This window comes from Sphaerodactylus townsendi, linkage group LG05 (assembly GCF_021028975.2).
Source record: "Sphaerodactylus townsendi isolate TG3544 linkage group LG05, MPM_Stown_v2.3, whole genome shotgun sequence".
In the NCBI taxonomy this organism is placed as follows: Eukaryota; Metazoa; Chordata; class Lepidosauria; order Squamata; family Sphaerodactylidae; genus Sphaerodactylus; species Sphaerodactylus townsendi.
Genome location: NC_059429.1, coordinates 26805176 through 26818612, shown reverse-complemented (window position 1 = coordinate 26818612; position 13437 = coordinate 26805176). Strand labels below are relative to the sequence as shown.

The 13437-nt window shown below is 41.6% G+C and overlaps 1 protein-coding gene across 1 annotated transcript in view; it reads right to left on the bottom strand.

The window, feature by feature from the left end:
- The window catches only part of PAPPA2 (pappalysin 2), a 132350-nt gene that overhangs the window by 27533 nt on the left and 91380 nt on the right, over nt 1–13437 (bottom strand). The window contains exons 17-19 of the mRNA XM_048497826.1: nt 9707–9875; nt 8266–8398; nt 806–915 (exon numbers count right to left, since the gene is read on the bottom strand). Coding sequence (XP_048353783.1) covers nt 806–915; nt 8266–8398; nt 9707–9875 — 412 coding nt within the window. The remainder of the gene's footprint in view (nt 1–805; nt 916–8265; nt 8399–9706; nt 9876–13437) is intronic.

Here is a 13437-nt window from a genome sequence, read left to right as displayed (position 1 = left end):
AAGAGCGTTCTGAGAGAAATGTGACTAGCTCAAGGTCACCTGGCAGGCTTCATGTGTAGGAGCAGGGAAACAAATTCAGGTCACTGGATAAGAGTCTGCCACTCATGTGGAGGAGTGGGGAATCAAATGTGGCTCTCCAGATTAGAGTCCACCTGCTCTTGACCACTACACCAAGCTGGCTTTAAAGACCACAACTTCCTCCCCCAGCAGTCTCCTTTTCAGCATATCCAATTCCTATTACTAACTTCAGAGCACTTAAAAGGCTGTGAGGACCAGATCCTCAATGGGCTTGCAGTGTGGTGCTCTGATGCACCCAGAGGATTTTTCAAGTCCCCCTCCTACAGCTGTTTCAACACTTGAAAAGGATCAGCCAATCAGGATCAGGCCCTCACAGCATTTTACAAATTCTTTAAAAGTAGCCACAAAGATGCCATTATGTTTAGTTTGGCATAGTGGTTTAGAGCAGGTGCATTCTAACCTGGAGGAACCGGGTTTGATTCCCCGCTCTGCCACTTGAGCTGTGGAGGTTTATCTGGGGAATTCAGATTAGCCTGTGCACTCCCACACACACCAGCTGGGTGACCTTGGGCTAGTCACAGCTTTTCGGAGCTCTCTCACGCCCACCCACCTCACAGGGTGTTTGTTGTGAGGGGGGAGGGGCAAGGAGATTGTAAGCCCCTTTGAGTCTCCTGCAGGAGAGAAAGGGGGGATATAAATCCAAACTCTTCTTCTTCCTAGGCTGCAGACGGGTTTAAAACCAACAGATTTTTTTTCTCAGTCCTGAAAAGGCTCCCGTCCTCTTTACCTGGATTCGGACTGGCTGTAATCTGTGATCCATGCTGTCAACAGTGACATTTTCAGGCAGCGTCACAGGATCACATAGTGGAATTAGGCAGGAAGGTATGCACACGGCACCTGGGGCGGGAAAGATACACAAAGCACACAAGTTTCCGCATTTCGAGATAGGCCTTCATTCTACATTGCTGCCGATTTGCGAGTCAGCATAATGGCTCATATAATATGGTCCCTCAAAACCTTTCTAGACCACATGGTTAGAGAGAGACATGCCAGGTTAGAATTAGAGGAGTTGGTACAGGCTGCAAGTGATGGTTCTGCTTGACTGCCGGGGGGAGGGGAGGGGGGGCAGCCTACAACCCCCTTGTTCTTTTTACCTTGTTTCCAATTTTCCCCCTAGCTCACTAAGAAATAAAAACTGGACCAAAAATGTCATGCTATTCTGAAAATTGAAAAGATACGCATTAAGTCATTTTATGCAAGTTTATGGGAATGCAAACCAATTTTTTTAACATCACGGGAATTGCAGAATTTGGAGCTGTGCTAAATATGTGTTACATACAATAGCTATACAGAGAATATCTATAGATGTAACCAGCATTCAGAGGTAGCATCCAAGTCAGGTCGTTGTGTTAGGTCCAAACTAGATGAGACATTTGGCATCAGTCTGGTTCAGTGCAGGGGTGTCTTGACCTGGCTTGTACCCATTTACAGCCAAATGACACTCTCTTGAAATAGAGTTTGGAAGCACACTGGGGCCAGAGTCAGATTGGAATCCCACTATCAGAGAACCAGGGGGCAGGAGGTCATCCTTCCCCTCCTGTACTGCTTGAAGTCTTCTCTCCTTCAGCACTGTGGTCCCAACCCAAATCAGGTCCTGGCATCCTTTTGCAAATATTATTTCAGGACATCAAGATTTGCCTGTAAATTGATTCATTAGGTCAGACATAGGGGTGGTCTTAGCCATAATAAGGCATCTGGGGCAGTTGCCCTGGGCCAGGCCACTCCTCTTCGGTAAAACTTTTTTTTTACATTTTCCCAACAAAAAAAGGAAAGAAAACAAAAAAACAAAAATACATATACCACTATACACCCCCATATTCACAGTTACATTAATACAAAATAGAAATAAAGAATACAAAAACCACAGAAAAGAATAAACACAGCCAATTATAACTAACTAAACTAAACACCTTACAGTGACTTCCAGCTATCTCATTGTTGCATTCTATTCGATTCTAGGTTTGGGCATATATTTAAAATAAAACAATTTTTCAAATACACTCTGCATTTGATATTCTACCTCATCCTGCTGTTTTCTTTTAGATCTCAAATCCTATAATTATTTCTCTACTACCATATGTTTTCAATAGACAGTTCGTAAAAGGTTTCCAGCTTTCTATAAACTTCTCTGTGTCACTGTTTCTTATTAAAGCTGTCAATTTTGCCATTTCCGAATATCCTGTGACTTTCAATATCCAGTCTTCCTTTGCTGGTATTTTATTATTTTTTCCATTTCTGCACATACAACGTCCTTGCTGTAGTAGACAGGTACATGAAAAGTAGCCTTCATTGATTTGAGAAAACATCTCCCAATAGTTCCCCCCACCCCAAAAAAACACCCTTTAGGTTTTCTCACAATTGTTATTTTCAAAATGTTTTGTATTTCTTTTAGTATCGTGTCCCAAAAGGATTTGGCCTCTGTACATAACTACCATATATGAAAAAATAATTCCTCATGTTTCTGTCATTTCCAACATCTATTTCATATATCTTTACACATTTATACCAGTTTTTTGGGTGTCAGATACCATCCATATAGCATTTTATAGTAATTTTCTTTCAGACTATAGCATGCTGTGAACTTCAAATAACTCTTCTACAGTCTCTCCCACTGCTCCGTTTGTATATTCCTGCCAACATTTCTTGCCCATTCAATCATTATAGACATCACAGCCTCATATTCTGTATTTCATTTCAATAACATCTTATATACTTTGGTAATCAGTTTCTCATCATTTGTACACACACTACTTTCAAACTCTGCCATCTATGTATCAAAATCCATATTCCTTTGGTCAGTTTTAAGCATCTCCAGTAATTGGTAATAATAACAATATCATTTATCTCATCCATAGGTTTAAGATCCCATTTACTGTTCTAAAAATTCAGCAGTTCTCTATACATGGTCATTTCTCCTGTACGTTAAACTTCTTTCCTAGAAAAAAGCTTCAACTGGGGACAATCATAATGGCATTGCACTTGCTATGAATTTTTTATATTTCAATCATACCCAGAGAAGTATGTCCTTCTGACAAAGTGATTAGAGAACTCTCTATGCATCCTTTCCTTTTCACTCCACAAATATCCATGCCATCTAAACCTCCTATAAAATCCATCTAAATCCAGTATTCTTGTATTTTTAACACACATTTCCTTACCCATATCAATACAGCAGCTTCTAAATATAATTTTTAATTTGGCAACGAGAAACCTCCTCTTTCCTTTGCATCTTGCATGTTTTTATATTAAATTCTTTGTTTCTTGCCTTGTCAAATGAAAAGACTTCTGTCCTTTTGCCATTGCTTAAAGCATGTTACAGAATTAATTACTGGTACAGTTTGGAACAAAAATATAAATCTTGGTAGTACATTAGTTTTTATCACTGAAATTCTACCCATCAAAGATAAATTCAGTCTATTCCATCTCAACCAGTCTTACTTCACATCATTCCACACTTTAACATAATTATTTTGGAATAACATACAGTTCTTGTTTATCAACCACACTCCCAAATATTTAATTTTTTCCCACCATACATTCAGATAATTGAGACTAAACTGTGATGTTTGATCCATATTATAGTCAATATTTTAGTTTTAGTTTTATTCAGCTTAAACCTTGTCAGTTCCCCCAAATTCTTTTATTTTGCATAACAATCTTTCCACAGTTTTCAGTGGCTCTTCCAATATAATCACTACATCATCTGCAAAAGCTTTCAATTTAAAGTGCTGCTTAACAGCTTTCAGACCTCTTATGTTATCATCACATCTTATGTTTCTGTTAAGAATCTCTCAAGTCAGTATAAAAATGTAATGGTGAGAGAGAGAATCCTTGTCTAGTTAAGAAAAGGAATCTCACATTTTTCTGACATTTCCCCAGTTACAATTCTTTTAGCATGATGTTTGGTATAAATTGTCAAAATTTAACAAAATTATTTCCAAACCCCATTTTTCTTAAAACACTGTGTATAAACCACCAAGAGACGTTATCAAATGCCTTTTCTGCATCCAGAAAAAGTAGGGCTACTTGCTTATCGCTGTGCTTCTTGTAGTACAGTGATGGCGAACCTTTTTGAGACCGAGTGCCCAAACTGCAACCCAACCCCCGCTTATTTATGTAGAAAGTCACCAACTCCAGCAATTTTAACCTGAATGCTGAGGGTTTTAGCTTCTAGAAAAAAACCCGGGTTGGCTCCCTCTTCCTCCTGCTCCCCACCCGCTTGAGGCAGGGGGCCAGCCTGCTTCCCCAGCCTCCAGCAGAGTCCCATACGCAAACTGCTCTGTGCCTCTCTAGCATCTCTGCCTCCTCTGTGCCCACCCCCCCAGGCAGCAGCCACCCAGAGCACAGGCACCAGGCCCGCCAGCTGAGTCCTCCCTGCTCACCGTAGTACACACACGTCGTGCTCAGTGGTCAAGGCCAGCCTAGATGTGTGTGGGGTGTGTGTGTGATTTTCTGCCCCCCACATGATGAACTCTGTGTGTGCATGCCCACAGAGAGGGCTCCGAGTGCCACCTCTGGCACCCGTGCCATAGGTTCGCCATCACTGTTGTAGTACTTCACCACATTCAATATTGTTCTGACATTGTCTCTCAGTTGTGTTTTTGGCAAAAAGATACTTTGATCTTCATGTATAAAAGTTCTTTTAAAAAAACCTCTTAGCCAAGTTCACTGCAAACAATGTGTAATTATTGTTTAAAAGTGAAATTGATCTATAATTCTTAACATCTGTTCAATCTTGGTCATCTTTGGGGATCAAAGTTATATTAGCTTCTCTCCAAGAATCTGGAGTTTGCGCTTTTTGTAAAATCCCATTCATTGTTGCCAGAAGAAGTTCCATCAGTACATCTGTGAAAATTTTATAATATATCACTGGAAACCCATCAGGCCCCAATGATTTATTCAGCTTTATCTGCTTCAAGGGCTCTACTAGTTCCATAGTTGAAATTGGGCCATTCATCATCTCTCTTTGTTCTTGGGAAAGTTGTGGTATATTTTGCTTAGTTAAGTACTCTTCAATATCCTTTTCCCTTGACATGTTACTTTCAAATAATTTTGACTAATATTTTCAAAAAAGCATTCTTAATTATTTTCTCATCATAGATTAAATTACCTTTCCATGGTATCGTTGTAAAAAATCTGTTCTCTTTGAGTTTTCTTAGCTTTGCTGCTACAATCTCCCTGCTTTATTGGCCCATTCGAATGTCTTTTGTTTAGCAAAATTAAGATTTGACTCCACTTCTTTTGCTGTCAGTATTGAAGATTGTTGTTGTAAGATCTTAATATTATGCACAATCTCCTTCTTATTTGGATTTTTTTAAAAAATCCTACTCTTTTACCTTTATCAAGTCCAATACATGTTGCATTTTCTGTTGGTCCAATTTCGTGTCAATAGTATTCTGTTGAACCAAAAATCCCCTCATGTATGCTTTGAAGGCCCCCTCAAGGAAGGGGTAAAGAAGAAAAGAAGCAGGCTTCTGCTGCAGCATGCATCCACCCTTCTGGGGCTCAGACAGCTGGGGAGTCATGCACACTGGTGCCCACTGAGGCTGGCAGCCGGCCTGGCAGCAGACCCCAGAGTTTAGACCCTCCAGGCTTAGACTCTCCAGCTGCCAAAGGTGATCCCACTCACCGGTCTTTCACAGGGCAATGACGACCACTTGATGGGGCTTAGGGTGGCCCAAGTATGGAGGGGAAAGCAGAGGAGGAGAAGTGATTCAGGAGACCCATCTCGGGCTTTTGCTGTGGGCCTCAGAATCACTAAGAGAATCACCCCAGGCCAAACTCATACAAAAAGTCAAATTTAGTTTGGCCCCAAGTCTGTTCCATTAAAATCACCCTGTGATCATCTTAAAAACAGAGTGTGTGTGTGTGTGTGTGTGCGCGCGCGCGCGCGTGTGTGTGTGTCTGTTTTAGAGAAAAAATGGAAAACCTGAAATATATCCAGTTATATTTTGCTTACTGAACACTGTAAAATCCATTTAGCATTTGAAAACCCAATTTCCCAACACTGTAAACTCCATTTAGCATTTGAAAACCCAATTTCCAGGGATTAACAATCAAACAGATTTTAACTTCAACAGAAACAGCCCAAAAATACCCGCCTTGTTGCTTCGGCAGAAATCTTTCTTGAGAAGCACAGGGATTTTTCCAGAAAGTGTCTTTGTTAATATTCTAGTAACTCAACTGTTGCCAAAACAACTACACAATGAAGCTCCAACAACAAGGAAAAAGGACTCTTCTCTGACTACACAAGCAAACTAACACTAAAGCAAAAAAGAACTGCCTTGGAATGTGAAGTGATGCCACCTTAGCAAATTTCTTGCATTTCAAAATGCATTTTTCACAGCAGCCAATCAAATGCCCAGAAAGCCCACAAGCAGACTCAGAGAAGCAAAAGCTTCCTCCAGTGTTGTCCCCCTTGCAAGTGGTGGTAAATCTGTGAGTACCAGTTGTTGAGGTGGGGGGACCAATGTGAGAAGGTTTTGGCCCCTGTGCACTGCTTGTAGGTTTTCCAAGGTAATCTAGAAACAAAATGCTGATCTAGATGGACCACTGGATTCATCTTGTACTTTTATCCAGAGCTGAACCTGAAATTTATTCAGATTTATAGTCAGATTTGTATGATTCTAGAACAGAATAAACTGTCATCAATAAATATAGGCATGGATCCAATGGAACATCTCTATAGAGCAGGGGTCTGCAACCTGTGGCTCTCCAGATGTTCATAGACTACAATTCCCATCAGCCCCTGCCACCATGGCCAATTGACCATGGTGGCAGAGGTAATGAATTCTGTCCATGGAATGTGACTTTCTCATTTACCCTCTTCTGCTGAAGTTCAAAATCTGACACACACAAACACCCCAATAGTGCGAGGGGGCATGGAGAACAAGAAAGTCACATGCTGTATTGGATCCAACATGAGGTCCAACTGGCACTATTTTCACTCGGGAGGCGTTAAGCAAGTGCTTAATTTTCCTGAACTGGACTTTTAAACCATTATATGCTTGCTGATGTCCATGGTGGTACAATTGTTAATGCTTGGCATTTCAGCGACAAACCCTCACAATTCCTGTGGTTCAAAAACCACAGAGAGTCAGACTGAAGGATGATAATTGCCCTTTCTGGCCTGAAAGTCTCTTTGCAAATCACATAGTGCTGGACTTGGCTTCCCAATAAGCAAAGATATTAATTGCTCTAAAGCTTACCCTCTGGATAATTTTTAAAGGGCAAACCAGAGAGAAGGCTGCCAAAATGCACTCAGAATATACAGTCCAAAACCTCTGAGCTGTTCAATAACCTTTGCATGCAAAAAGTGGATGGCTAGCAGATTAATAACCCCAAGTAAAGGTTTCCCAATCTGTGTTCCAGGCGACACTACAGACTGTCTTCTGCTTAAAAATGGAAATCCTCAACAACATACCCAATCATCCTAGCCAGATTAAAAGGGATAAAACAATAAAATGAAAGAGATTTTATTTTATTTAAAATATTTCTAACAAAGGATATTTAAAACAAACAGTAGCTCTAAGAACCACTGGAAACTCTATGGCCAAACTAGTTCTCACCACAGAGGTTTTGGTGATTCCTAGAGGTAACCTTTGTCACTTCCAGGTTGTTCTATGAATCACCAGGAACTGTGGCACTGCCCCTGTACCTGGCCTGACCCTATTCCTTCTGCCGTGCTGTTGGAATCTCCACCCGGCCTCAGAATGGGGTGGGCCTCGTCAATTGGGTAGGAGGTCAGAAAGAGAGCACTGGGGGAGGCAGGCAGAAACAAAGTTGGAATATGGGAAAGAAAGATAAAGAGACAGCTGGGGTAGGTGGGTAGAAAGAGAGGAGAGAGCTAGGATAGGTGGACAGAAAGAAAGAATTGGGGTAATGGGGCAGAAAAAGAGAGCTGTAATAAGGGAGCAAAAAGAGAAAAAAGAATAAGGGAAGGATGGAGAATGAGAAGCAAACAAGTTTGAGAAGAAGGGAGGAAACAAAGGAGAGGCAATGCCCCCACCCAGCAAGTTTCTTGTGGGTCCCCATTTGTCAGTGTAATAATTACTAACCATTGATCTAATTCTTGAATTGAGCAACAGACGTAGTTTGGCCTTAACTTGGAAATCCTGTTCCAGGCATTTTTAAATGTAGTGAAGGGAGATAAAGAGGAATGGGAACATCAGAAATTAGCACTCTTACCGATTCCATAACCTTGCTCACACTTATACTCTACTGAATTCAGTTCTTGGGGTGGTGAACATTCCCCTTGCAAATCTTCACACAACTTAAATTCATCAGTCCACAAACCATCTTTAGTGCATAAGATTGGGGCCTGTATAAGAGAAATGGAAATCTTCAGGATGAGCAAAAATTCAAAGCAGGATTCACTACAAGCAATGCTTCCTCATTAAATGGAACAGCCAAAGCATGGTCTTGGCTACACTAGCACAAATTTACATGAAGTTTTTCTCTCTACTGATTTTACTACTTCTTTTGGTGCTGCAGCACTGGATTTGGGCAAAAGACACAGGTCAAGGAAACAGATCGTTCTATTTTACAGGCTTAAATAGAAGAGAAAATGATTGCTGTTAGAATGGTTGCAAAGTTGGTTTCCAATTCCAAATGGATGAACTAAAATAGAACACTATAAGAACATAAGAAAGGGCCTGCTGGATCAGACCAGAGTCCATCTAGTCCAGCACTCTGCTACTCGCAGTAGCCCACCAGATGCCTTTGGGAGCTCACATGCAGGATGTGAAAGCAATGGCCTTCTGCTGCTGCTGCTGCTCCCAAGCCCCTGCTGGTCTTCTAAGGCATTTGCAATCTCAGATCAAGGAGGATCAAGATTGGTAGCCTCCATAAATCTGTCCGAACCCCTTTTAAAGCTATCCAGGTTAGTGGCCATTACCACCTCCTGTGGCAGCATATTCCAAACACCAATCACACGTTGTGTGAAGAAATGTTTCCTTTTATTAGTCCGAATTCTTCCCCCCAGCATTTTCAATGTATGCCCCCTGGTTTTAGTATTGTGAGAAAGAGAGAAAATTTTCTCTCTGTTAACATTTTCTATCCCATGCATAATTGTATAGACTTCAATCATATCTCCCCTTAGAAGTCTTCTCTCCAAACTAAAGAGTCCCAAACGATGCAGCCTCTTGGGGGAGGAGAGGAGCCCCAGGGAGTACAATACCATAGAGTCCACCTGTCAAAGCAGTCATTTTCTCCAGGAAAACTGATTTTGATCACCTGGAAATCAGTTGTAATAGGTGCCTTGAAGTTGGCAACCCTACTATGTACGTACAAGAGAGAGGGAGAGAGTACACAAGGGTATGTGTGTTCCCTGCTCCTTTAATACACACACCAGTCTATTCCATAAACCAGTGATTATGAGTACAGACTTTGTAGGAGGAAGTGAGGTAACAGCATCCTTCCCCTTCCACCACTGCAGTGGCAGTGCTGCCCGAGCTTCATCAATTATACAATAATATCAACTACAAGCAAGCCAAGCAAAAGTGAGCAGCCAGCATTCTGCATAATGGAAGCAGAAACTGCCAAACATTTCTGAACCTTTCCTGCAGCAGACTCTTTAGGAGAGTTGTGAATTATTCAGGAACTGGTAATACTTTTCAGTGGCCCTTACCCTCTTACTCTGTGAGCTGCAGCTGAGAACACACTGACTGTCGAGCTGAAAGCCATTGGTGCAATTGTACATTCCCTCAAAGACTGGTGGGGGTGGCTTACATAGCACTGGAACACAGCTGCCTTCTTCCCAGAAGCCAGTATCCAGACACTGAATACTCAGGAACTTTCTGGGGGGGGGGAAAGATTTGAGAAGACACAAAGAAAACTGATTACATCACTGCATTAGAACATTTCCAAAGGAACAAAAGATTTTAAAAGTGCCACATTAAGGGACTTGGTAGACATGGCTGGCCTGAATATGTGGATTTTTCTATCCACTAGGGAGCCAGCCAGCCCTTGGTTATCTATATCTATAAACGCGAAATACCACTGACTGACTGACTCACTGACTCATCCAAAGAACTCAAAAAACACCGAACCTACAATGTTGAAATTTGGCACACTGGTTGATTATGTGGTTTAGGTGCTCACTAAGAAAGGATTTTTCAAAATATTCAGTTTTGCTCGAGTTATGACACATTGACTGTTGAACTCTGGCCATCTGCGTTACTGTTGAACTCTGGCCATCTGCACGAACATTCTAAAGGTAACAGTTAAAAGCCTGCTTGCCAAGCTAAAGGATGCCAATCTAAAGGGGAGTAAAAATTATTAGTTTCACAGGAGATTTTAATGAAGGGCACTTTGATGCTCTACTTCCATGTGTCGAATCGACAAGTTCTGATAATGCCCACCAAACAACAAGCACAATTGAGCCAATGGTGGCCCAACTGGATTCTACCACCGACCTCCTCACCAAAACAGCTAAAGGGAGGAGAGGGTATGCTGAATGTCACCCTGAAAATCAAAGAGAGCCTGTGATGAAGTATGCGTAGCGAAGCACGGGTGCCCTGCTAGTCAAACACAAAGACTGACCTCCCTTTTATGAATATCAGCCCTCTTCGATAGTCCTTCAAATCAGCAGCCATCCCCACACTTCACAGCAGCAATTCCATAAATAATTATGTCATATGTAAATTCCATAAATAATTATGTCATCTGTCTTTGGGATTTACTGCCCATTAAGTACATTAGGCTTCTTGGAGCACTTCTGCCCTGCTATACTCACTGGTAGCTGAATCAGCTGTACCACAAGTACACCAGAAAGCTTTGAAGTGTGCAACAGCACACCATAGCCATTTATAACACTCTTACTTTTCCTCTCCAGGTGCTTGAGATGGTGATTTTATGGTGATTTTAAAAGTGCAAAATATACCACTTGTACATATTCTAAGGAAAGCGCCAGAATCCTAGCATTCAATTAAAATGATGCTTCAAAGCAACTGTTCCACAAAACTAAGAATATCTTTATTTCCACAAAGCTTTCTAAAACCAAAAGACACAGGGCAGTCCTAAGCAGAGGTACACCCTTCTAAGACCACTGACTTCAATGAAGGACCATGTCCTCCTGCACTGGCCAGCCCACCTATAAAGTCCTTCTCTCTGTGTCTCCATCCTTCAGAGGCAGGGAAAATGGCAAAACATGGCAGGGCCTTTCTCTTGGGGTTTGTCTGATGTCCAACCTATTTTCTTTTGGGTACCAGGCCAAAACACAGGCTTTTGACTAAACAGTTTGATCTTTTAAAACTTTTTGGAGTTTGTGTCTAGTCTGAAAACAATTTTATGAAATTCACTGCATGCTGCTAAGTGTTTTGTGGTGTTTTTAGGCTGTCACTGGGCTTTTAATGGCTAGATTGTTTAAACAATTTGTTTTTTTTATTTGCTTTTTATTTATTTCAGTGCTGTTCTATGATTTTTATCATGTTCTGTTTTGTAAACCACCCAGAGCAGGTTCTCTGGAGAGATGGAATGCAAGTTTTTGAAATGAATGAATGAATGGATGAATGAATGAATGAATGAATGAATGAATGAATGAATGAATGAATGAATGAATGAATGAATGAATGAATGAATGAATGAATGAATGAATGAATGAATGAATGAATGAATGAATGAATGAATGAATGAATGAATGTAGGGAGTAGTTCTAGTAGTAGTTACTATACTTGATGAATAGCTTGGTAAGCTAGATGTTCAGGTGCTGAACTCTCAAACAATGAACTACACACTAAATTAACAGTGCATAATTCACTATTGCCAGATTTTATTTTAATTTCAAACTATAAACATCTAGAAACATTACGTAACTCATTGTACAGAACACAAATGACGAAAATAAATGTGTTACAGATTCTATTCAGATTATGTGATATGTATACATATGTGCCTTTTTGGACAGACCAGTGTGGTATGGGGTTGGACTGGGATTTTGGAGACAGCACAATCCTGTGGGAGGGGCACTTACACCAGAAGAGGCAAACTGGGAGGTGGGTGGGCCAACCTAGAAGAGCTTGGACCCCACCAAACTGCACTGGCTGCTGGCCTGGCTGGGGACAGGCTAGGGCAGTGGTGCGAACCTACGGCACTCCAGATGTTCATGGACTACACTTCCTATCAGCCCCTGCCAGCATGGCCAATTGGGGATGATGGAAATTGTAGTTCATGAACATCTGGAGGTTCGTCACCACGGGGCTAAGGGCATTCCCATGAGTGTAGCCAACTCTAGTTGGCTTCTGCTGAGCTATTGAACCAGGAATGTTCCTGGCGTAGGCTGTTGACTTATACTACCTGAAAGGAATCATATAGAGGGCTTTCAGATGGCCAGGGATTCTCCGATTTGTTCAGCCTCCCTGTGCCCCTGAAAGCCCTCTGGAGGTGGTGGGGTAGCTCCTCCAATTCCCACTCTGCCATAAAATTCACTGGGTGTCCTTGGTCCAGTGACTTTCTGTAAGGGCACACCTAGATGACATATTAACCCACAGGGCCAACCCAGGGAAGCCCCAGCCATTTAACCTGAGCATTTGTTGATTTAAAAATGCTGTGGGACCTGATCCAGTTTGAGCCCTTGGCACGGGGGGAGGAAAAGGCTCTGTCCCCACTCCGTTCTATTTTTTTCAAGACAGTGTGGGAACAGACAGTAGTATCTCCCATAGCCCTGAGCAAGACTGAGCCCCTGTGGCATTGTTAAAACAACAGAAAATCTGAGGTAAAATGCCTATGGCGTCTCAGCCCAAGCTATCTCAGTGTTGTGAGGTAAAAGGGAGGCGAGGAGAACAATTTTGTCAATTGCTTTGAGTAACAACCTCTGTAGGTCCAAGAGTTCAGAGTGTTTTGTTTTATTTTTTTGGTGCAGAATCTGCATCGCTTGACTACAGAGCTTTCCTCTGCGTGGAGCATTCTTTGTTCACGCCCAGTAGTTGACATGTTCTTCAGGAAGTGCTGGAGGTTCACTCACATTAATCTTGTACTTCTTAAGGACATCATACTCCCATAAGGGAACCATTCTGATTTCCTTCCTTCCCTGTAGAGGGCACCCCCTTCTCCCCCCTATTTTTAGTCAAATAACCTTAAAGCTCACAGCAGTTACTATGACAATCTGCTTTTGTACTCCTGATCACCAAGGTATAATTTTGGCTTCTGTGAAGGAAGCCAATGAGTCTTTACAAACTCCCATAATTTCTGAAGTTTTTCTCTGAACTCTGCCCAATTTATCAACGTGTACCCAGTAAAGAGAACGAATCGCTGTGCCAAGAGAATGGTGGGGTGGGGTTGGGGAGGGAGGAGAGAGTAGTATGAACATTTGCTTCATAAAGTGTGGGGGAATAAACCTAAAAAATGTATGTTAAAAGAATT